Source organism: Excalfactoria chinensis, chromosome Z (assembly GCF_039878825.1).
Source record: "Excalfactoria chinensis isolate bCotChi1 chromosome Z, bCotChi1.hap2, whole genome shotgun sequence".
Lineage (NCBI taxonomy): Eukaryota > Metazoa > Chordata > Aves > Galliformes > Phasianidae > Excalfactoria > Excalfactoria chinensis.
The window spans coordinates 51,125,213-51,149,928 of NC_092857.1; the positions used below are offsets into that span (position 1 = coordinate 51,125,213).

General features: G+C 39.5%; 1 protein-coding gene across 2 annotated transcripts in view; it reads right to left on the reverse strand.

Moving 5' to 3' along the window:
• MCC (MCC regulator of WNT signaling pathway) overlaps positions 1–24,716 on the reverse strand; it is a 187,087-nt gene that overhangs the window by 142,390 nt on the left and 19,981 nt on the right. Inside the window, exon 1 of one of the 2 annotated variants that reach the window (XM_072360528.1) lies at positions 3,171–3,820. In XM_072360528.1, the coding sequence (XP_072216629.1) occupies positions 3,171–3,227 (57 nt within the window). In that variant the 5' untranslated portion in view covers positions 3,228–3,820. Of the gene's footprint in view, positions 1–3,170; positions 3,821–18,151; positions 18,364–24,716 lie in introns of those variants that run through there. The other variant, XM_072360527.1, reaches the window with a different exon arrangement.

Consider the following 24,716-nt stretch of genomic DNA (forward strand, 5'->3'; position numbering starts at 1 on the left):
AATCCCAAGCAGAGAAAGTTTCCATACAAATGCAATGAGTTGCAGCAATTTCACTTTCTGTCTGTCTAATGCATCCATTCAACAACACATTTACTACACCTCCGGGGCTTTGTAGTTTTCCTATTTATTTTAATAATAGTAGTTTCATGCCTAGAGCTTCATATACTGAGATGAAGAGATCGAGGCACCTACAACAAAATCCGCATTAGAGCCTCTCCTGGTCAGTCATTCTTTTGCCATGCAGACATAGGTAACAGCCCTCTTCAATGTGAAAATATTTATGAACAGTAGAGATAAAACTGTGGGTTAAAACATGCAAAGATTGCACTTATTTCATCAACAGAACCAGTAACAACTTTTCCCAGTGAACGCAATGCCACTATCTTCCATTGATCAAAAATTGACACACAAAAAATATAACCAAAAATGAAAGGGAGAAAGCATGACAAACTGGTGATAAACATGGATTTATAAAGTATATGTCCAGCCCTTAGTCAAGTCTTCCTGTCTTTAATACAAGCAACCAAAGCAGTACAAGTCAACAGCAGATAAAAGTCTAACACAAATATGCAAGTTACGGAGAGAAGAAAGTTAGTTGAGAAATTAAGAGATAAGTAACTAACTGCATCTCAGAGGACTTGTGCAACTTATCCCATGAGGAATACGCTGTGTCTGTAAATTCTACAAGTTTCATAAAAAACAATGTTCTATCAAAGACCAATGCTGAGATTGGCTGACCAAACCCTCTGAGTAAAATAGACCAAAGTATGCTTACACAAGCAGCTCAAATCACAAAGATAAAAAGCACAGAAACTGTGATTCACAGATGGGGAAAGCCAGGAATTTTCGCCCTGTACTCAGCACTTGTGAGGCCACATCTTGAGTACTGTGTTCAGTTTTGGGCCCCTCACTACAAGAAAGACATTGGGGTCCTGGGGCATGTCCAGAGAAGGGCAATGAAACTGGTGGGGGGTCCGGAGCACAAGTCTTATGAGGAGCGGCTCAGGGAGCTGGGTTTGCTTAGCCTGGAGAAGAGGAGGCTCAGGGGATACCTCATTGCACTCTACAACTTCCTGATAGAGGTTGTGATGAGGAGGGGCTTGGCCTCTTCTCCCGGGCAACAAACAGGGCCCAAGGAAATGGCCACAAGTTGTACCAGAAGAGGTTTAGATTAGACATAAGAAGGAATGTTTTCCTCTCAGAGGGTGGTCAGGCACTGGAACGACTGCCCAGGGAGGTGGTGGAGTTGCCATCCCTGGCAGTGTTCAAGAGGCATCTGGATGAGGAGCTTTGAGATATGGTTTAGTGGCTTGTGGTAGCAACAGTAATGGGAGGATGGTTGGACTAGATGATCTTGTAGGTCCTTTCCAACCTTGTGATTCTATGATTCTGTGAATTTAAGATCTCCACTGGAATGTTTGCAGTCAGAATGGGGATTACTTCTCACTCATCTCTGGCACTAGACTATAGATATAAATCAAGTATTAAAGTAAGCTTGTTGGAACAAAATAACAAAAACAAACAAGGAAAATGTTCTATGATACATGAACACTGACTTCTTTCTGACATTTCTCATGTTGACCAGCAGAGGAAAAATATACTTCTTACAACAACAGTCCTATTTTGTGAATGAGTAAAATAAATCTGAACAGAAAATGTTCTGAGGTAGAAATGCTATCAGTAAATACTGCCTGATCCAAATAACTTGGCAAGTATCAAGTCCTTGCAGGACTTTGCATTTTGTGTGACTCTGTAGCTTGGAAAATCAAACGCTGAAGGGACACAGCAGAAAAACAACACAAGCGTAACCAGGAACCATGTGGCAGACTTCTACAAAAAATAACTCATAATAAAATAACTCATACAAAAAATAACTTCTACAAAAAATAACTTAAGCTTTTATACTGAGTTTATGAACTCAATTTATGCTGTATCGCCAATATATATTCTCCAAACAATGATTTGAAAAAAGATAATGTAAAGTGAATTAAATTGATTCCTTTGTAGCTAGAGGAGGAATGTACATAAAATTTGTTTTACTTGTAATCCCCAGTCACAAACCTGCCACTCATCCTGCATGACAAGGTACTGCACTCTCTAAGGTCTCAAATATTTACTCTGCAGTCTTGTTCACTAGACCACTGACTTAATGTCCACTGACTTAATGTCCATTATACATCTTAGTGTTTCCCATCTCTGGACAATTAATTCCACAAATTGTGAACTATGACATTCTGTCAGGTATCTCCTATTATTTCTAATAAAACAAAACATAAAATTATATATATATATATATATATATATATATGCATTACAATATAAGGTGTATTAAAAAATAAATGGGCAAAGAAGAAAGAGAAGCTCTTCAGTTAAACTGAGACCAAAGATTCAATTTTCTATAAGATGACTCCAATAAAATACTTAGGATTTTATAGCATTATTCAAATTGGCAGTTCTCAAGACAAATAAGCTCACAAAGATGATACATCTAAGATTTTTCATTAACTACCAGGATATACTTCTTCTAACATATTCATTAAATATCTACAGAACATTTGATATGACTTTAATTTCTGATTCTGATTCACAAATATGTTATGCAAAAAACAGACATGCAAAAATGTGTACAAACAGACAAAACAGAAATAACAGCTGACTACAGTTTGCAAGGCAAAAGTAAAAAGTTTCCCATGGTTTGCTTTCTTTTAGGCAAGGAAGGTAACATTCATCTAACATAAAGAAAGAACATCACCTTGTATAAATACAGTCAAACACAACTTTGCCAGTGCTGTTGTCATACTAATAAATATTTGTCATCTTCCTTTAGCCCAACTCCCTCCTAAATTAGTTACTGTCTTAATCTCTATTGAGATCTCTGTATTTCACCCACTGTAAAGATGAACCTTGGGTATAAACACAGCTCTTGGGAGGTAAGGCAATCTCTGCTGCATGGTAACAGGAAAAAGCATCTTGACATGATTGCATCGTTTGCTTTTCACCACTTATTCAGTCTAAAGCAGCAAGAAAGTTCAGGTCATTTCCTCACTGGCACAGCAAGTTATAGCAAGTTACATATTCTATTAATTTTTAATTACATTGCTTGCGGAGTGAAAGCCCAAAAGGGGAGTGTTTATTTTTAAAGCACAAAGAAGAGCACTGAAACTGCTTACCTCACTCAGCTCTGCAGGAGAGTCATTTCCATATTTCAAAGCAACTCCAGAATTCATGATGAGACTTCTCAGGGCTTGATGATTTCTGCAGATTTTAATGCTTCAAAGATTTGTTTAACCCATTCAATACTTTCTTCTCCAATATTCTTCTGTCTTGAATGTTCTGCTCTAGACAGCCATTTTTACTCCACATTAACTGTTAACATTAACAATCTAAGACCTTATAAAGGACCCAAACTAGTTTTCTCTTCACACATGATCCACGGCTGCTAAGTGATTTACTAATAAAACGTAAGGCTCGGAAAATCCCAGGAAGAAGCTGCTTGCTTAGATCCCAGGGCTGTCTCAGTCCATCCACAAGTCGTGCTTCACCTCTGCTGTATGTTTTATGCTGCTCTTTTCCGCAACTCCATTTAAGGGCATCTCATAGCGTTGCTTAATATACTCAGAACAATTTAGTAAGCTTTGCTCAAGTTCAGAGAGAAAATAAAAGGAGAGCTGCTGTGGTCTTCAGTGTTCGGGAGGGAGAAGGGAAAAGAAAAGAAAGCTGCTGTCTCTGAGACAAGCCAATGCTGCACTTCACGCTGAAGTTTCCCTTCCCAGCGAGCCTGGAGTTTAAGTGGTTTATGATCAAACACAGCTGTCTTGCTGCTGGCTAAAGGGTGCATGGAAGGGGCGGTACTAAACAGAGAGTGGGAGGGAGAGAGCTATAGAGAGTTCATTTTGGAATTACAGCCATCTTTCCAGCTTTCTACATACTAATTACTGTACCAAAACTATAAAGCTAAGCAAGTAACAGGAAATGCCACCTGGACAACAATGAAGTCGAATTCCTACTTCCTTGTTCCCACTTGCAATTCAGTAAAGAAAGCTGGGTAGTTCTCGGGGTGGGAGCTGTAAAGATTTCAAAAGGTCACAGTAAAGCCAAAAGCACAATTAGAAAGCTGCGGATTTTATATAACACACCAGCATTTTACAAAGCCTTTGGGGAGATGCTACATAAAGAAAGGAGGAAAGAAGAACCATTTAATTTCAGTATCCAGTAAAAAAATCTAGAAAAATCCTTAACAAGATAGATTTGAGGTCACGTTGTACCCACTGCAAGAACAACAAAAAAATTACTTTCCCACTCCCTCTCTCCCCCAGAATCTAGAGGCAACCCTACTCACTTTGCAGTGCTGGATTATGCTACACCTATAAGCAGGGAATGCCATACTTTGCAGCTGAAACTTTACTGATTGTCATACTGCACTTTATTACAAGGATGTCAAATCCTGAGAAGAGTTCCAAAAATTCATGAAAAACAGGAATAAATATGATTATAAACCATGGCACAATCCTCGCACCCTTGCAATAATATGCATTCAGAAGTTAAACTTTTAATATCATCCAGAGATTTTAATTTCTTCTCAATTAATCTTAGATGAGTATCAATATGAAGGCATAACAATAATTCATCCAAATGACCATACAGAAAGTGCATTAATATGCAGAAGGCAAACACATACATAATGATCCACAATGCTAGAGATAACAATCCCTTTCTGGACTCCTCTCCTTCCTCAGTGCCCAGTATCAGGAACTGGCTCAGGGGCGTAAGGACAATGCCACAACCACTCTACAAACACTTTACTTTTATTCTCCAGGCCTATTTTCACACTACTTGTTTCTTTTTTCTGTATTCTCTCATTTGCTTTTGGTAATCTGTACTTTTGACTTTGCTTTGTTTTTTCATGCTGACCAAGCATTGCCTCCAGCTTTTATTATTTTATTCATTGAGAGCATCTTTCCTGCCTTACATTCATGTTCCATTCCAACGCTACATTTAGTGCTTCTCGGTATTCCTTATTCATCCGCTCTGTCACCGACATGTTTCGATTTCCTTTTCCTCAAATAATGGCAGGGGCTGCACTGCTCTCTGCTGGCAGATCGTTGCCATCTCAGCCATTAGAAGCGTACAGACCAGCGCTACAACAGGCAGCCAGCACGAAGAAAGCCAAGAACAGGCAGAGGTCTCTAGGCTGCAGCGTGGAACAGTACAACCGGTGCAGTTTTGTGTACAGGTTTCCCGTGCATTGAAAATGTGGTTCTTTATAGTGATTCTGTATATTGTCTTACCTCATTCTTCATACAAGAGAAAAGTTCAAAAGCTCTTGCAGCTGACAGTGCATTTTAAAACACTTCATCTTTCCCAAGTCATGTCTTCCCAAATGGGAGGGTAACAAACTTTTTTATACTTTACATCAGTATCCCTACCAACTCCTATATTCCCTCATAGCTCCTTGGAATCTAAGTTTACCTCTGTACAATTCTGGCACTTGTGTCAAAGGTTCATCAACATAGGCATGAGCCCAGAATTATCTAGGAATAAGAACTTAAAGGGCTGAGCAGGCCCTCCAACTCGCTGAAGCAGCTGGAGGAACAGGTTCAACAGCGAGAAACTGCTGGCTGTAAATAACTCAGTGGTGGGCTACCAGGGTAAGAAGCATGTCTAGAACTACATCCTCATGCTGATAAATATTGGAAAGGCACTGCTGGCAGGATCCTCATGGTGGCTGTGGAGAGGGGCTGTGATGCTCTGCTCTTGTTGGTCACCAAGGGTAAACCACCAACAGAAAAGGTGAGGGTGTGTGTGTTGGGTTGCCACCTCTTAAAGGAGTGAGCCTGTCTAGGGCAGCCCTAAGCGTCTTCTAGGCCTCCAGCCCCCAAAAGCACATCAACGCAGAAAAGACACTGAGGTGCTGAAGCAGGTCCAAAGAAAGGCAACTAGACTGGTGCGGGGTTTGGGGATATGCCCTACAAGGAGCAACTACAGAAACTGGGGATGTTTAGTATGGTCTCTTCAAATACCTGAAGGGTGACTGTAGCAAGAGTGGGGCTGGACTCTTCTTACTGGTGACAGGTGACAGGATGAGGGTAAATGGCCTCAAGTTGCATCAGGGAAGGTTTAGGTTGGATATGAGGAAAAACCTCTTTACAGAAAAGGTTGTTCAGCACTGGAATAGGCTGCCCAGAGAGGTGGTTGAGTCACCATCCCTGAATGAGCTTAAAGCCACCTGTATATGGTGTTCAGTGACACCATTTAGTAGTGGGTTCTTAGAGTTAGGGTAGTATGGTTTGGTTGTGGTTAGACTTGATGATCTTTATGGTCTTTTCCAACCAATTCTATGATTCAATGATTCTAGATACAGAAAGGAGTTGGAGAAGGTGGAGTTGGACTTGATGATCTTTATGGATCATCTTATCCAACTTGGGATATTCTATGACTCTAAGATTCAGTTTGAAATTAAAAATCAGTTTTGGTTCATGGGCAAACTAAATGAAGTAGTTAAACCAAATGGATGATAAATTATGTTACTTCAATTCCAAGAGACACCCACTGCAATTGTTACAAGGGGCACTGAGTGGTACAGGATTATACACTATGTAGCTGGAAAGCATAAATCATTCTTTAACTAATGGGTACTGCCAGTGCTATTTCAATGTGTTCTGAAGTCCTTAAAAACTTCTCATGTTTTTCTTTACTACAGTGCTAGCTAAGACTAAATGCATCACCCCTCCAAGATAATTACATCATGGTTTTGAAATACTAACCCAGAATATTTCTAGACATCAGAAGATTTAGAACTTTTTCCCCTGTGAAAATTCAAATTATCTAGCATTTCTATGAGTCCATTTACTGATTCATTGAAAGCATCACACCACAAGATTATATTCCCAGATGGATTTCACCACTGCTCAGTTTCACCGTTTCCAGACACAAGAGATCTAATGCAGCAACAAGTACTATAAGAACTTCACTGAAGCCAGTTCACACTCTCCCTTTGGCCTCAAGAATGCAAATTTTATACTGCCAGAAAGAGAATAGAGAGCCCTGTGATTCAGCATGAGAGGTGCTTACTGAGCTCAATCCCTATTTCTGACAGTTCATTCTCTCTCCCTTAACTTAGTTCCTCAACTAGGATAACAATGCTCCCTTTCCCTCAGTCTAGTGTTTGCCTTTGTTTTTAGCATCTACTCTCATTGGAATGTGCATATATAAGTGCATGGTGCAGGTGGATGCAGGGGTACAGGAAACTCTTAATACACAGACGAACATTTCTTGGCCAAAGGAAGATTCTCTAGATGCCTCAGTCTGTGCTTCCATAATGGAAATAAGAAGGGGCAACAGAAAAGCAGAATGAACTCAGCTGTCACTGTGGCTGACAGTAAGGGGCATCCTCCAAAAGAGTTCTGCCAAGAAAGAGATACTGATCTCCCACTCAGTCTCAGGGCATTCTGATCAATTACTGCTTTCTGTACCTCTAAAGCACTCACAATGCATATTGCTTGTAGGTAAGTGCATTTGCACTGATAGATTTTTTCCAAGATAATTTCAGAATTATCCAGTAAAAACCATTAGTGTACCCAGTTTGCTCACCGTGGAACCAACAATTCTATTGTCGTTCTACTCTGTTACTCTTTTAAACCTGTATTAACAATCATTTAAATGTACTGAAGATTTACTGAGGAGCCTACCCTTTGGTCTGAATAAGCAGTGAATAAGACTGACACTTAATAGTATTAGCATTCTTTTGGGACAAGATGCAACTCTTAGGATATGGAAAAACTGCACAACCACAGTTATTTTACAAGGTCCTCCCTCACAAGATCTCTCTGTTTCATAACAGTTACTGGAGCAGGTGTAACCATTGCCACACACGAATTTTCCATCCTTGACAGCATCCTTTCAATCCTTGACAATGATCTGTTAAATACTTTGACATCACATTTTTCAGTACATCAGTGTACACCATTCTCTAACAAGCAATTTCACTCCACACACCACAACAAATAGCTGACCACAATTCCAGGGCATGTGGAATAAAATGTTGGTTTGTTTTGATTAATAATCACTGTAATCAAAATGACACTGAGTGGAATTCACTAAGCATTTCGGCATCATCTGTATAATTAGAGCAGCACACTGTACAATGCCCCACACAAATAAATTCCACATTCATATATTGCAAACCTACTACACACAACTTGAGCACATTCTTGTTCTCCCTCTGGCGCAAAATATACATTGCCAACATTTAAATTTCAATGGTCAAATGGGAAATTAAATACAATACTTAGATAATGTTTCCAGATAACTCTTCATTCCACAGCATTAATGCTCTATTATTTAAAAGGGAGAGGCTAAAAGGAACGCAGGTTCTTGATGCAAACTGTTGCTATTTAATGCATCTAGGGTTAGAGAACAAAAAAAATCCAACTCATCTGAAACAACTCCAAGTAACCTTACACCAAAGAATTAAACTGTCTCTGAAAAACACAAGCAAACTTATCTTCTTTCATTCAATCACACTATCTTGATTAGTCTAAAACATCTAGAATAATGCAATTACCAAATAGCACTTCAATCAGATGCTCTCACCCCTTCACCCTTCTCCGAATACTTAATCCATTTAAAAAGCCATGTCCTTGACCTGACCAGTCTCCATGGGACTCTACATTTGATCCTCTTTTCAGTTCTCCAGTATTTCATGCCATGCAGCCACTCACCAACCTGTCAGCCAGCCACTCTCATTTTCTGCCATTTCATCCAAAGCCATCACATTCATTTTGATTCCCTCTGACCCCACTAAGCCTTAAACATAAGGTCAGGAGAGGAAAAGGACCAGGGAGTAAATGTGAGCTTGTTATTCATGTTTGAGATGTGTCTGAAAGGACAACAGGGAAAGATGGCAGCAATTTCTACAGCGCTTTTATCTTGCAGCCATCTAATTATCCTCACGGTTCATCTGCCCCTTACTTAAAACAAGGGCACTCTTTTAAGTACTGTTCATGTCATCATATTTCTGCTTAGCTTCTGTTCATCACTGAGTATTCCTTCTGTTCAGTCATGTATTCTACTTGTCCAGATGACAGGCAATGAGCACAAGGGGCAATGGGCACAAAACAGAACACAGGAGGTTACTCCTGATCATCAGGAAGCACTTCTATGCTGTGCAGGTGATGAAATGCCGGAACAGAGAGGATGTGCAATCTCCTCCTTGGGAATCTTCAAAAGCTGTCTGGATGTGCTCCTAGGGAACCTGCTCTGAGTATCCCTGCTACATCACGGGTAAATGGATCCAGTGATCTCTGCCAGTACCAGACATTATGAAGTTCTGTGACTTGAAGGAAACTTCACTCAATTTATTTCTAGCCTCTAAGATCCTGGCAGCTGTTCTGATTTAACCTTCCCAGAAACAGCCTGTAGTGCTGTTTACTTACTGTACAAAGATCACTTTTAATAATATGTGCGTGGCTAAATTCTACTTTTAAGACACTTTCATTTCCACTTAAACAGAACATGTATTTCGTTATGTTTATCAGATGTGAACTAAATCTCTTTCAAAAATTCTCACGTAATAATGAATTGCCAGTAGCCCCCTCCTAAGTTTCTCCTATTTTTTCCCAATTCCTGATTGGGAAAATGAGAAATCAGATATTCTCTTATTTCCTTATCTCTTCCTTCATACACTCTTATTTACAGCTCTGGTCCTCACTACCCACCTATGCCCTCATCTCTAAACATTCAGGTTTCCCAGCTCATTATCTGCCTACTTCTTTGCTCTAAGATATCCATGTGCAGTCAGTCTGAATTTACCTTTTCTAAACATCAGTATTTTCTCCACAGACTTCTAATAACAATGGCATATTAAACAAATAACTCCCTGGATCTGTGACTAAGTGCTCACACTGACACGATGAAGACAGAGGAATCCCAGCCCCTGGTTTACACCAGCACCCAGGCATCCCATTTCAACATGCAGGGTTACTGTCTCTTTTGGATGCTTAAAAGATTCATTGATGATTACTTTCTGACAATACATATATATATATATACATGTGTATATATATGTACATACACACATTTATGTATGTGTAATGTGTAATGTTATGTATGCATTAAAATTACAGAGATTGGATTCACTGAAATGTTTTATTTGAAACATTTTCAATAGATGAATTCTGTAAATGCAAGGCATCTGAGGGATATTGTCCTGAAGTCCTACAGGATGTCTTTGCTGGCATGAATAACAGGAGCACCAGCCTCACTGAGCTGGCATTTTGAGAGTTTTCATTATGGCAGAAATTGTAAGAAAAATCACTTCAACAACAATTTGAGCTGAAACAATATATATAAAACTCCCAGTGAATCAAAACCCCTAATTTTCTACCAGATCCATTTCACCACCAAAGAATTTAAGACTATTGCAGCTGAATCCCTACAGCTCTCAATTGATGTTTATTTTAATGGCTGTCTTCCCTGGCAACATAGTTTATCCATTGCTCACAAAGGTCAGGAAGTTAATCAACATATGACTTCTCAATTCCCTCCTTGCTCCTTTATTTTTCCTCTTTCTCCAACTGCCTGTCTAGTACAGAAAGCACAATTTTCAGACCTTCTAACTCCCTTGCTTTCTAACTTCTGAATTTCTCCAGTGTATTTTTTCCTACACATGTTCCTACATTTAAGTTTTCCATTGTAAAATTCATGATTGCCTTACCTCTGCCTCATTCATTCCTATTTCTATCTTCAAACCTTATTGCATTATCAGTTCTTCAAAGAACAGATACTGCCCTTCCAGAAATTCAAGTCGTTTATTCTGATTGCTTTCTCCCATGATGAAAAGTAGAGTTAACCAACACAGCACAACATGGTGATCATCATAATCTGTCTCCTGGCTGAGAAATGGCAGTATGATTTTGTAGTACAAAATGAAGCAATCACGCTGAAAAATATCTTCGCAGAAAGCAGAAAGTGTAATTGATAGCAAGTATGCGTAAAGAAATATTCTGTTTCCTTTGCACTGGCACCAATATTGTTTTCCCAGACAGCTATACTGACAGCCATACATTCATTAGAAAAAAAGAGAACGTAAAGAGAAGCAGGGAATTTAAGTGATGCCAGTGTTTTACACTGCCTTGACTCAATATCTCAAATCCAACAGTGACAGAGGAACAGTTCCAGAGAGCAGAAGCATCCTGATGAATTTAATCATGGCACTGATAGATTTCTATGCAAACCCTGCCTTGCCTCACGTGGTTGATAGAATAATGGTTGATTTCTCCATTATAACCAAACAAGCACTGAACTGGAAAAGCACTCTGGAGTCCATTTTCAACTGTGCATAAATGAAAGATTTTCAGTGTATTTTCAAAATTCCTGTGTATCATGAAATCAAAACATAAGGGTTTTGTATATTATAACGGGAGAAGTAGTAAGTTCTCTCATCTTTATTGTAAATGAGGGTTCAATGAAGCTCACCATTATCAACCACAACTACAAACAGAAAAGCTGACAATACAAGATTGCCTGTGACTGGAGCTGCAAGGCAATCTTGGCACGCAGGAATGCAGGAGGTTAATGTTACTTCAGCAGACTAATCCTAGGTCTCAAGTTCAGCTTAATGTTGCCAAGCAGGTAATATTGTTTCTATATTCTGTACAGATGTGTGCAGTGATGACAGCCCAATGTACAAGATGAACTGCTCTTCATCCCAGACAACTGGAGAAAAAGCAAATGTTGAGAGATGCAAAAAGATAACAGCTCTTGCACCAGGGCCAGAGCTCTTTTAACTACAGCAAACAAAAAACAGATGCATAAACAGCTTCTTAGCAGTAGAGAAGTTGAGGAGGACAGAATACAAAGTACTTGCAACTAAGTTCAATTCCAAGTTCTCAAGTTCAGTACTTTTGCCCTCAAAACACCTACTTAAACACTCAATTATTAAGGCACCCCTTTCTTATAGCAACTGATTCGTATGTTCTTCTTGCAATTATACAATTACAATTGCAGAACTGTGTAAAAAACCATCATACTATGCACTTCATCCTCCTTACATACTTGTAAACAATATTGTTTAATGGTTTCATAAAAGATCCAATTAAAAGCATCACCAAAAAGATATACTAAAAGATTGCTTGAACACACATACCCTGTGCCAAAATCCCTAACTCTGGGCTGACAGAAGTTCTAAAAGGATTCAAACAAAACAAAATAAGAGCAAAATAAACTAAAAAACAAACAAACAAACAAAAAAAACAACAACAAAAAGAACTTCAGGATAGAGTTGTTAGAAGGGGGATATAACATTTATAATCTAACATGGAGAAAGTAATGGCGTTAATGTGCTACAGAAAGTTTCAAAAAGTTTGTAATTTGCTCAGCTGTATGTTAAGATCCAAAAACTACTCACATCTTCTGCTAGTTGCATAGGATACGACCCCAGAAATATCAGCTGGTTGGCTTATGGTACAACATGGAGGTAAGATATCAAGTAAGGGAGTAACATGATGTACTGTCACATGGTCTGAAATGCTGGAGAAAAGGCTGGGCAAAGATTAAATTTAGAACTTTAAATTTCAACACAAAATGTCCCATGTGAATATATGTAAAATACCAAGCATACCCACAACATTATCTTCCTACAGTACTAAGCACATTATGGCATTGCAAGGAATCATTACATCTTAAATGCTCAATAACATGACAGCAGTATTGAATTTACATGCAGATCACTTAATTCAGATTTTACACGCACTTCACATGCCCATAAATGGCTATTTTTAACAAAGGATGAAATAGCCTATCAAGTGTTTTTTCAAGTAGATATCCAAAACTGCACTACAGTCTGAGCTGAATGCAATATACAATGATAATCTTAAATATGATGTTTTACAGACAGAAGATTATAGTCAGTTCAGGTTTGCCTAATTATGACACAAATTTTGCAGGTAGAAAAGCCACCTGTCCCCGAAAAGAAAAAATAAAATAAAATAGTAGTTTATGTACTATTATCGCTCAATATAAGCCATGTCAACTAAAAAGAATAGGTTTCTCAAAACAACTGCTGTAGCTGTCATAACTTGTAGCTCAATGATCCTGAGGAAAAAACAGCAATGCATACAACTACAGTCTGACAAAGAGGTTACTGCAGTAATACCTATTTGCAGAACACAATACTTGCCTGAGACAGAGACATTATGTTCTCATCTCCAGTGATCATGCTGAGAGAGTAACGTCAATACAATTACATACAGCTTTGCTATGAATATTCACAGCATGCCTATTTTCTTTACAATCTTTTGAGTTGTTTATCCAGTAGAGATGGTAACTACATTTCACAGACAGTCCACAGCCAAAACTAAACTTGGTTTAGTCACCTAATTCCACTGTACTAAAAAGATCCCCCATCACACACAGATGCATGATCAAAGCATCCATTCCCAGTCTCACAGAGTTTTTAATATCTTCAACTGAGGTACACATTCAGGAAGTCGGACAGAATTAGCTGAGGAATAACATATTCCAGAGGCGTTACAAATAGATGCTTTAGCATTCCGTATTATTCTTTGTGGAGGCAGTCCAAAATCAGCTCCCTTTACAATGAGAAATGAGTGCAGATTTGGCAGGTGGAGCAGTTCAGAGAAATACTCTAGACACATCCATCTTGAGCTGACAGCTCTGCTCAAGATAAAGCAGGATTATTCCTGCTTCGTCACTGGTCAGAACAATGAGATGCTGCAGGAAGCAATTCTGGCAAGTCTGTGAATTTGCCCTCTCCCTGCATTAGTAAGAACATGTCAATCTGTGGCTCTTGCCCAGCTGCTTTGAAGAGGAAAACAACATCACAAGCTTCTAAAAGCAAGTGGTCATGACAGCAACCTACCACAGGCTTTTTCTCAAAACTACAGCTCTATTCCTCCCCTCTGCAAGTTAACCATACTTTCACCAAACCTTTCCTAAATATTTTCAACTAAGTGAGCTGTATCTATATAACTGTAGTGTCTTAGGAAGGGAAAACTCATAAAGGCTCCCAGATCTAATCAGTTCAAGCACTGGACAGTTTAAACGTCTATCAGCATCCTCTGGGCCACATTTTTGAAATGTAAAATCTTTGTGCAGAGACTTTCTGAACAAAAAAACTCAGTTATTTCCATCTGACAGAATAAAGGTGTGAAATCATATCATCATGGCAAATCAAACCATCCCAGTTGGTTCCACATATGTAAATACAGCTACTTGTGACAACACATCCCTCTTACCTACACCGAACTTTGTCGACAGAAGAAAACAGTAACCACACAGAAATGCACGAGCATTTGTACATATACATACAATCCCAAGAAAATAAAAGAAGTATCAAGTTTATCTAGTCTATTTTTATCATGTGCAAGGACAATACAAAAAGAGAACTAAACATCTCCAAATTTAATTCCTTCAGATTATTAAAATTTACTGCAATTCTAATATGAAACATGCATATCACATTGAGATGTTGCCCTGTATGAAATTTGCAGAGAACAGCACTTTGTTGTCATTGGACAGTTGGACTGGATGATCTTAGAGGTCTTTTCCAGCCTTGGTGATTCTCCTGCAGCAGAGGAATGCTGTTTGCCCTGACAGCAGCACAGGGAATGAATCAAGACTGCATGTCTCTTAGTAACTGAGCAGATATGACACCACCAAATCAGTTATTTCTCCAGTTACAAAACACACTACTGTGGATGTTCTCATCACACCCTTCTCACCCAACCTTGCAGACTCCAGTACAAATAAAAAACAAATCAGCAAACACGCACACTCCTGACAAATAATTTGAAATGCTTGAATTCTTTGCTATCCATGAGATATATTTAAGTTTGTACCCAACTGCAATAAAAAACAAGCTCACAGACGACTACATTTGGAAGACATATGAGGGTTCTTGTGACAGATAACTGCAGTAGTATTTAACCTACTTGCATGAACAAGTACATCATTAGTAAGTGGTGGCGGGTCACGTGAGAGGTTAATATGTTAGCCATAAATACTGGTAACAAGGTGAAAAGCAATAAAGAGAAATGTGTTGAGTGAGGAATATAGTCTATGCTTTAGGAGTACATAAAGAATGTTTTTAGCCCTACTGCATAGTTTTAAACCAAAAGGATTTTATTTAAGTAACAAGGAAAAACATTCAAGTAGGGGAAATGCTAAGGTGTTCATAGAAAAAAAAATTATAATCTCTAACCAGAAAGCATCCTGGTTCAGAGACATACAATTTCTATTTCTATTAGGGCCTAGGCCTCTCATTATTAATAGTGTAAATGAAATAAAGGGAAATCACAAAAAACAGAGTAAATATTCTCTCCACTTTCTCTCGCCCCTGTTCTTTGTAATAAATCCAAAGCAAAAATTTGCATATGACTCATGACCCCAGCGCTTAGCAGGGGTCAAATGAAGATGCTATGAAGACTGTATTCATATAAATATAAATGAGAGATATCTGATTGTAATATTGTTTCAAAGACCACAGAAAGAATATTTGAAAACAGAAGTGAGTTAAGTGGGTTAAAAACAAAGATCAGGTGTCTCTCAAAACCCTAAGCATAAAGGGAATTTAGAGATGGCAATAAAGACAAAGGTATTACATTTGGAGAATGTCATTTCTTCTGAGGCTTCCTGTTTTTACAGTTAATGTATTTGTCTGTCAGAGCAGTGCAGTATCACAGAATCAAAAAACTATTAAGGTTGGAAAAGACCTCTGAAACCATCTGGGCCAACCCCCAACTCATCTCCACCATGCTCACTAATGATGTCCCTCAGTGTCATATTCACGTGGTTCTTGACTCTTCCAGGGACCGTGACACCACCAGCTTCCCCAGGCAGCCTGTTCCAGTGACTGACCATTCTTTTGTTAAAGGAATTTTTCCCCACATCCAACTTGAACATCCCCCGGCACAATTTAAGGTCATTCCTTCTCATCCTATCACTAGTTACACAAAAGAAGAGGCCAACCCCACCTTGCTACAACCTCCTTTCTGGCAGTTGTAGAGAGTGATCTCACCTGAGCCTCCTCTTCTCCAGACTAAATAATCCCATCTCCCTCAAGCATTCCCCAAAAGACCTGTGATCCAGACCCTTCGCAGCTTTGCTGTCCTTCTCCAAACATGCTTCAGGGTCTCAATATCTTTCTTGTAGTGAGGGGCCCAAAACTGAGCACAGTATTGAAGATGTAGCCACATCAGTGCTGAACAGAGAGGTCACCTCTCTGCTCCATCGGGTAACAAAATTTCTGATACAAGCCAGGATGTCGTTGGCATTCTTGGCCACCAGGGCACACTGCTATCTCATGTTCAACTTTGTGTAAACGAACACCCCCAGGTCCATTTCCTCCACACAGACTAGCAAAGCCCATCACTTCTGAATCAACATCAGCCAGAAGAAACATAACAAGAGGACACATAAGAATGTACTCATCTTGAAATCTGAATGAAGTCCAGATTCAAAAAGTATTCAGGAACTCACAGTTTCTACTCTGGAAAGAAAAGTCTTAACCCATGCTTTTAGTGTACGTGTATTAGTCCTAAGCCGCTCCACTTAAACTTTTAAACTGTATCTTACATTTTTTTAAAATAATTAAATGAGAAGTAGCTCATGTTTTAAAAGCATTTTCAGAAGATATTGTATTGTTTTATTTTTCAGTAACATAGCTCCAAGAAGATGATTTTCCTCAGCTGACAGCAACCACTTCCATTAGACATTAACTCTTAAGCAGGAAGCTGGACTAGACAACCTCTTGAGGTTCACTTGCAGCTAGAATTCCCTATGTCAATTTCATGGAAGACAGATGGGACAAGCAATCACTTCAAAAATAAAACCTTTCCTCTTTCATATTTTACTTCTCCACTTAAAATTCTGTGCAGCATAAATCAGGACCATGGTACAAAATGGTCTTATATTATATGCCTCACTTAGAACTAAAATACGGATTTCATCCAAATGTACTGATGGAGAAGCCAAAAGCAATGCCTTACGCGTACAATATTTGCATACCTTTACATAATAAAGAATAGTTCTTGTGTATAGAAATAGGAAGCAGGAGACCATCAATAAAGCCCAGATCATGCCTCCATCCAGGATCACCCAAAAATCAAACCCTTTGCCTGAGAGAGTTGTACAAACAGTCCCTGAACTGGGCAGCTTGGGGTCATGCCCACTGCCCTGTGGTGCAGAACCTTTCCCTAACATCCCCCCCTGCCCCTCCTCTGGCACAGCTCCATGCCTGCTCCCTCAGGCCCTGTCCCTGTCACACAGAGCAGAGCTCAGCGCTGCCCTCCACTCCCTGTGAGGACCTGCAGCTGCCATGAGGCCTCCCTTCAGCCTCCACTGCGCAGGACTGAAAAACCCAGGGAACTCTGCTCATGTCTTCCCTTTCAGATTCTTCACTAGTGTTGTAGTGTTCCTTTGGACGCTCTCTAACGTTTTCATGTCCGTATTTATACTGGGACACCTGGCGTAGTGGTCAGGCCACACAGTGCAGAGCAGAGTGGACAAGCCCTCCCCACTTCTGGTGGCAGTGCTGGGCTTGGTGCATCCCAGGGTACAGTTGGCTCTTCGGGCTGCCAGGGCACTCTGCTGGCTTCCACACAGCTTGTCCTCAACCAGAACCCTCAGATTCCTTTCCATGGAGCTGCTCTCCAAACTTTCATCCTCTAGTATACGCATGTAGCCAGGACTGCCCCATCCCAGGTGCAGAATCCAGCACTTGATCATGTTAAAATACATGCAGCTGGTGATTGTCCAGCCCTCTAATTTGTCAGAATCCCTTTGCAAGGCCTCTCTGCCTGAAGTCAATATCACTTCTCAATTTAGTGTTGTCACTGGCAGGAATGGGTAGGAAGCTTTCACACATACCTCTTCTTTTGTTAAATTGTGTATCTTAAGAACTTGAACATGGTTCCTCACTGACGACTATCCTTCTTCACTCAATTATATGAGCTTTGGAAATATTATACACCACCACTTGCTAAAATCACATTTACTTTCTTGTAAATGAAATGCATCAGCAGCCTGACATTGCTTCCATGACTGTTCAAAGGCTGAATTAACATGCTTTTTCAGAGGATAACAAGTGAAAATAAAAATAATATACAGGACTCGAGAGGAAAAATGTACTTACAGTGTTGGCAAGTTCCAAGTAATTTCCTCCAACGGAGCTGCTATAATTTGAGGCCTGAGCTAGAAGCTTCTGCAGAGCAGCTTGTTTAGACACACTACTTCCACCATTCTCCAGCACCTTCCGTAGTGTAAAATGACTCTGGAGGTCTGGACTCTGAAGATCTCTTGCTCCTGAATCATACTCCCAGCTTTCTCTGGCTCCTGATAAGGCACCTAAAATGCAAAAATTATAGACTGTTAAAATATAAGCTATGTACAGAGAACACACCAATCAGCCAGCTTGCCTCCCCAGAAAGAAAACAAGCGAACAGCTCTTTCACCTCATCTTACACATGCTGACAGTACTAGAGAGAGGAAAAAGCAGCAGTGAATGCACAGAATATATGCCATATCATAAGAACCAAAGAAAAAACAAAAAAGTCTGGAAAGCATTATTTAGTAAAGGGTAAAAAAAAGGGTTAAAAAAAAAAAAAAGTAAATTGTGACATTTACAATAGCTAAGGACCACAGAAGGAAGAAGTGTCAGCAATTTGGTCATATTTAGGAACAGCTTTAGAGAATAAAAGAGGAAACCATAATTAACTTTTTAAAGATAGAATAACAACACAACATATAAATACTCTATTTAAACAGTTTATGACCTTGTTATTTAGCACTTCCTTCTTATTATCTCAGGCTTGCCTGCTACAGTTTTGTCAAGTTTAAGTTTCAAAAATGCACCAATGAAAAGGCATTTCATTAATAATCAGTGCAAGACAATGATCTTATATTTAGTGACAAACAATGAATGCTTAAGAGAATCATAGAATGGTTTGTGTTGCAAGGGACTGTTAAGATTATTGAGTTCCAACCCCCATGATATAGGCAGGGACACCTCCCTCTAGACCAGGCTGCTCAAAGCCCCATCCAGCCTGGCCTTGAATGCTTCCAGGGAGGGGGCATCCGCAACCACTCTGGGCAACCTGTTCCAGTGTCTCATCACCCTCACGGTAAAGAATTTCTTCCTAATATCTAGTCTAAATCTACCCTCTTCCAGTTTAAAACCATTTCTCTTGTCTTGTCAATAAATGCCCATATAAAAAGTCCCAACCCAGCTTTTCTATAGACCCCCTTCAGGTACTAGAAGGTCTCCTTCTATAAGGTCTCCTAGCAGCCTTCTCCAGGCTGTGTGTCTTCACAGGGCAGGTGCTCCAGCTCTCTGATCATCTTCATGGCTGTCCTTTGGACTCGCTTCAACAAATGCCCTTCTCATACTGGTAGCCCCAGAACTGGATGCAGCACTCCAGGTAGGGTCTCACAGATGCAGAGTTTATTTTATAGCTATTTCTCTCTCTTGCATAAACATATAAGCAAGTGTTTACTGATCAGTTTTTATTGTTTAATTAGTAAAATGCTATGGAGAAAGAATAAACTATGTAACAACTAGTACAGTGCTTTCCCACTCCCTCACCCAAAATTTTAAGCTGCAAAAGGGCAGTGAAAAGGGAAGCAAGGTAGCAACCAAAATGTCTCTTAAGATCAACATCCTTACCCCCCTGCAAAGCAGTCATATCTAACAAACTGACCTAGGAAACTCAGAGGTGGCTTTCCTCACTTATTGTAAAGAGAATACACTAGTCTTTGAGTATGTAAGTAGAAAACAACATGAAACAAAGAACTGCACTTTATACTAATATAATTAACATGATTCATTATCACAGGTACAGGTAACAATTAAAAATTAATTTGACTACTTTTACATTGAAAGTATGCATCAACTGTAAGTTACCTACAAATACATGTTGCAAGCTGTCCAACATAGCTGAACTAAGACATCGTTACCAATAGTTCAACACCCAAAGCACACATTTATTACATGCTGCGTACTACATACAGTGCTACACATATCTGCCCTCTTGTGGCTACTGTATACAGTACACCAGAAGAATCTGCAACCAACAGAACTGAAGCACAGATTCCTCAAGAGCCTGAAGGAGATAGGGAATCAGTTCTGGTATCTCCACGATAGGAATACAGGAGACAGCCATAAAATTGACAGCATGTTACATCATACTTGTTTTTACTGAGGTAAATATGGCATTAAGAGTATGTGCACTGTAAATCTCTGTTACTCAAAGGACGATGACTGGCAAAAGAGCTCTCATATTCACTGAATTAACAATATCAGCACTGCTGTGTCCTCTGTAGACTGCACCACCTGTGGTTGGATACACTGATTGATAAGACTCTCACATATGGCAATGAGAAGCAGGTGTCTAACATGACTACAGCTATGGTTTTTTTTTGGTTTGGTGAAGGATAAATTCATCAGACTGTGCTGATGGACCTTGCTCACAGAGCAGAAGTATCAAGATATTATGGATATCTGAAGGATCCAGTATATCAGGAATACTTTGAGATTATTCTGAAACAGCTTCTCCAATGTGGCTTGCAAATGGCAATCAAAAAGACAGGTGACAATGTAAGACACTACAAGTGCATAGGGGCTCAAGTTCATTTAGTTATACTTAACTGAGCACAGTCTTAGCAGAGATCAAAATATCTGATCACAATTTTCTATTATGTATCAGTGGCATTTAGTTACTCAAACACTTTTGAGCAAATAAAATAATAAAGATACAATTTTTGTATACGCTGAACACAGCTTAAGGTTTCTGGGAGAAATTTAGTTCTAGAGACTGGTGAATTTTCTTCTGAGTGGGTAAAGACTGAATTAGTCTCTGTTCATGTGTTAGCCCCAGTCTCAAAGAGTATTTCAATAAGCCAATGATTTTGTTATCAAATGCCAAATAATTTGCTTTAATCACTTTCCTCATACTTCAGCACATGTATAAAACAATTCCAGGAGATACAGTCCATCTGAGTCCACCATCCCATTTCACAAATCTGATCACCCAGAAAAGCACAGTAAGGTAATCAGTGAGCAGAATGTTTTTCTTCTTTCACATACATTTCATTTCATATTCAAAATTCTGATTGACTTACTGAATCCTTCTCCATTCAAAAAACATTATTTTACTCTACAAGTCTATTTTATAGTTGTTTTCTTTTTGTTGTTGTTGCTAATCTTTAATTCAATTTGTGCACTAAATTCTGAGGAATGTGTTGGATCATCATCAAGTTCTTGTTCCTCTCACCATACTTGTATTTGGCTTGATGAACACTGATCAAAGGTATTATGTTATACAGTATTATTTCATCCTCTTACACCTTAGGATTGAAACACAACAACCCCTATGTGAACTAGCTACAGCTATACTCCACCCTGTTTAATAAGGCATGGGAGAAATCTGTTTCAAGAAATTAGATGGAAGAGGCAAACTGAACTAAGCTGGTTTTGTCCTAAAATGGTTTTGGCCTTGTCATTGCCAGAAAAATGCATCAGATACCTTTGATAATTTTTGTTTATATTTTGTACTTTCTGAATGCCTCAAAGAACAAAAAGCCCCAAAACAAACCAAAACAGTACCAACACAAGTAAATATATATCAAAAAAGCTTAAGCAGCATTCTGAATCAATCTGAAAGTTTCACAGCATTACAGAGATCACAAAAATATTCATCAATATCAAATTAACTGAATTACATAACAATTTGTTTGGCATGAAAATACAAAGAAAAGATGGAAAGAAAAGACAAGATTTGACTGACAGATTAAAAATTACTTCATGCCTTTAAGTGTAACAAAAAATTTAGCATAGACAAGAATGCTCTTGTAGCTGAAACCCTGTAAAGTATTCTCCATTTATGTTTGTTAATGCGTACTGAATGCTCACACAGAGGTTTAGATGCAGTACTTCAAATGCAGTTTGCTCACAGGTTGACAATCCTGTTATAGAATCATAGAGTCAATTGCTCAGGTTGGAAAAGGCTTTCAATATCAAGCCTGAACACAATCAAGCCATACTTCCTGAACTCTAAGAACACAATGCTAAATCATGTCCCTGAGCACTGCATACATATGGTTTTTAAACACCTTAAGGGATGGTGCTCCCTGGGGAACCTATTCCTGGAATCAGTGCTTAACAACCCTCTCTGTAAAGAAGTTTTTCCTCATATCCAACCTAAACCTCTCCTCACAAAACTTGAGGCCATTTCCCCTCTTCCTGTCACCTGTCACCAGTGAGAAGAGACTAGTCCCACTCTCACTGCAATTGCATTACAGGTATTTGAAGAGAGCAGTAAAGTGTTCTCTCAGCCTCCTCTTCCGCAGACTAAACAGCCCCAGCTCCTTCAGTCACTCCTTGTAGGGTATATTCTCCAAGAACTTCACAAGTCTTCTTGCCCTTCTTTGGATCTGCTCCAGTCTTTTCTGTATTGAGGTGCCCAAAACTGAACACAGTACTCAAGGTGTGGCCTCACCAATGCCGAGTACAAGGGCAGGATTACTTCCCTAATCCTGCTCACCACACCATTCCTGATACAGGCCAGGATGCCATTGGCCCTCTTGGCCACCTGGGCACACTGCTGGCTCATATTCAGATGACTGTCCATCAGTACACCAAGGTCCTTTTTCATCAGGCAGCTTTCCAACCACTCCTCCCCAAGCCTGTAGGGTTCTATGGGATTGTTGTGATCAAAATGCAAGACCCAACACTTGTCCCTACTGAAACTCATATGGTTTATCTTGGCCCATTGATCCAGTCTATCCAGGTCCCTCTGTGGTGCCTTTCTCCCCTCAGGCAGATCAATACTCCCTCCCAAATTGGTGTCATCTGCAAACATACTAAGGGTGCACTCAATCCCCTCGGTCAAGATTGTTAATAAAGATGTTAAACAGAAGTGGCCCCAGTGATGATTGCTGGGGAACACCACTCATGACTGGCTGCCAACTGGATTTAACTCCACTGATCACAACTCTTTCGGCCCAGCCAAGGAAGATGCCCATCCAAACAATGGGCAGTCTGCTTCTCCATGAGGTTGTTGTGGGGGACAGTGTTAAAGACTTTACTGAAGTCCACATAGACCACATCTACAGCCTTACAGGCCACTAAGCAAGTCATGTTGTCATACAACAAAATCAGCTTTGTCAAACAGCATCTAGAATTCATGAACCCATGCTGTCTGGGCCTGATCCCCTGTCTGACTTCTAATTGATCCATGATGGCTCCTGAGATTATCTGTACCGTAACTTTCCCCAGCACCAGGGTGAGACTGATAGCTCTGTAGCTACCAGGATCATCTTTCTGGCACTTTTTGAAGATGGGCATCACATCTGCCAGTCTCCAGTCCACCAGGACACCCCTTGTTAGCCAGGGCTGCCAAAGGATGACAGAGAGTGACTTGGCAACCACATCTGCCAACTCCCTCAGCACTCTAGGGTGAAATCCATCCAGCCCCATGGACTTAGGAGTGTCCAGCTTTCAGAGCAGACCCAAAACCACGTCACCATGGATTATGCAGGGCCTATTCTGCTCCCCATTCCTATCTACCAGCATAAGGGGCATAAAACAATTCCAATTCTGGCTTTTACTTAATACATGTAAAACCATTAATATTGAACAACCTGACAAAAGCCAACGCTGTTTAAGTCATTTCCTGCCTTAGATCATTAGAGGCATAGTTCAGTTGTTCTACAGGGGCTCCTTTGACAAGCAATTCAATTCCACCCCTGGACAGACTATTCACACAGATTTAATATAACCATTATGGCTTTTCAGTCTTCATAACTGAAATAGCTCCCATAGATCTGGTCAGTAGCTGACATTCTTCTTGTATTTCCTACATAAGTGATATACTAAAAAGTCAGGTTAGCATACAATCATTGCAAATGTCCAGCAACACTTTCAGAAGTTACTCATATCTAATAATTTTTAAGTAATGTTAGAAGAATATTAAATTAACAGAGTTCACATTCAGTTTCATCTACAGAAGAATCACTGGTTAACACTTGCAAATGTAAGCACCCATTGACTTTAACGGTGTGAGAACTGTATTATTATTAATAACAATTATTAATAACAGCCCTGACTTGCTGATACTCAAGCAGTAGAAAAAAAAAATCATTCTGATAATTTAAAAGCGTCCTTTTTCATGCATCTGAATAAAAGATTAGAATTTCCAATCATTTTCTTTTTTAGACATGGAGGCAGGTTTGGTTTGATGAGAACACATACAATGAGTCCTGTACCTTGACTAACGCTGCTACCAAGATACCTTACTTCTGTACAGGAGAAGAAAGATTTGAGGACAAATGTACTGTAATATCCTTATCAACACTAAAAACTGATAGGTGAGACAGAGAAGTTCAACAGTGATTTACCAGAAATTATTTCTTAGGACTTTTTATCTCCAGTTATTTACTTAATACTGCAATAATTAGAGGATACAAAGATGTTTTTTGTATAGATATATTCATACATTCTCTCACTCTTTGCAAAGAAACTGTGACCAGCAACAAGAAAAGCCTACACAAAATGCTACCTGAGTGGTAATTTCCTTACATCCTAACCTGCAATGTGGTGCGTCCATCAGAGAAGCTGTACTGTCTGCTTCAGATCACCAGGACCCCTGCTGCTCAGTGCAGTTTCTGTGTTGTTTATGCATCCCACATAGATACACAATAAA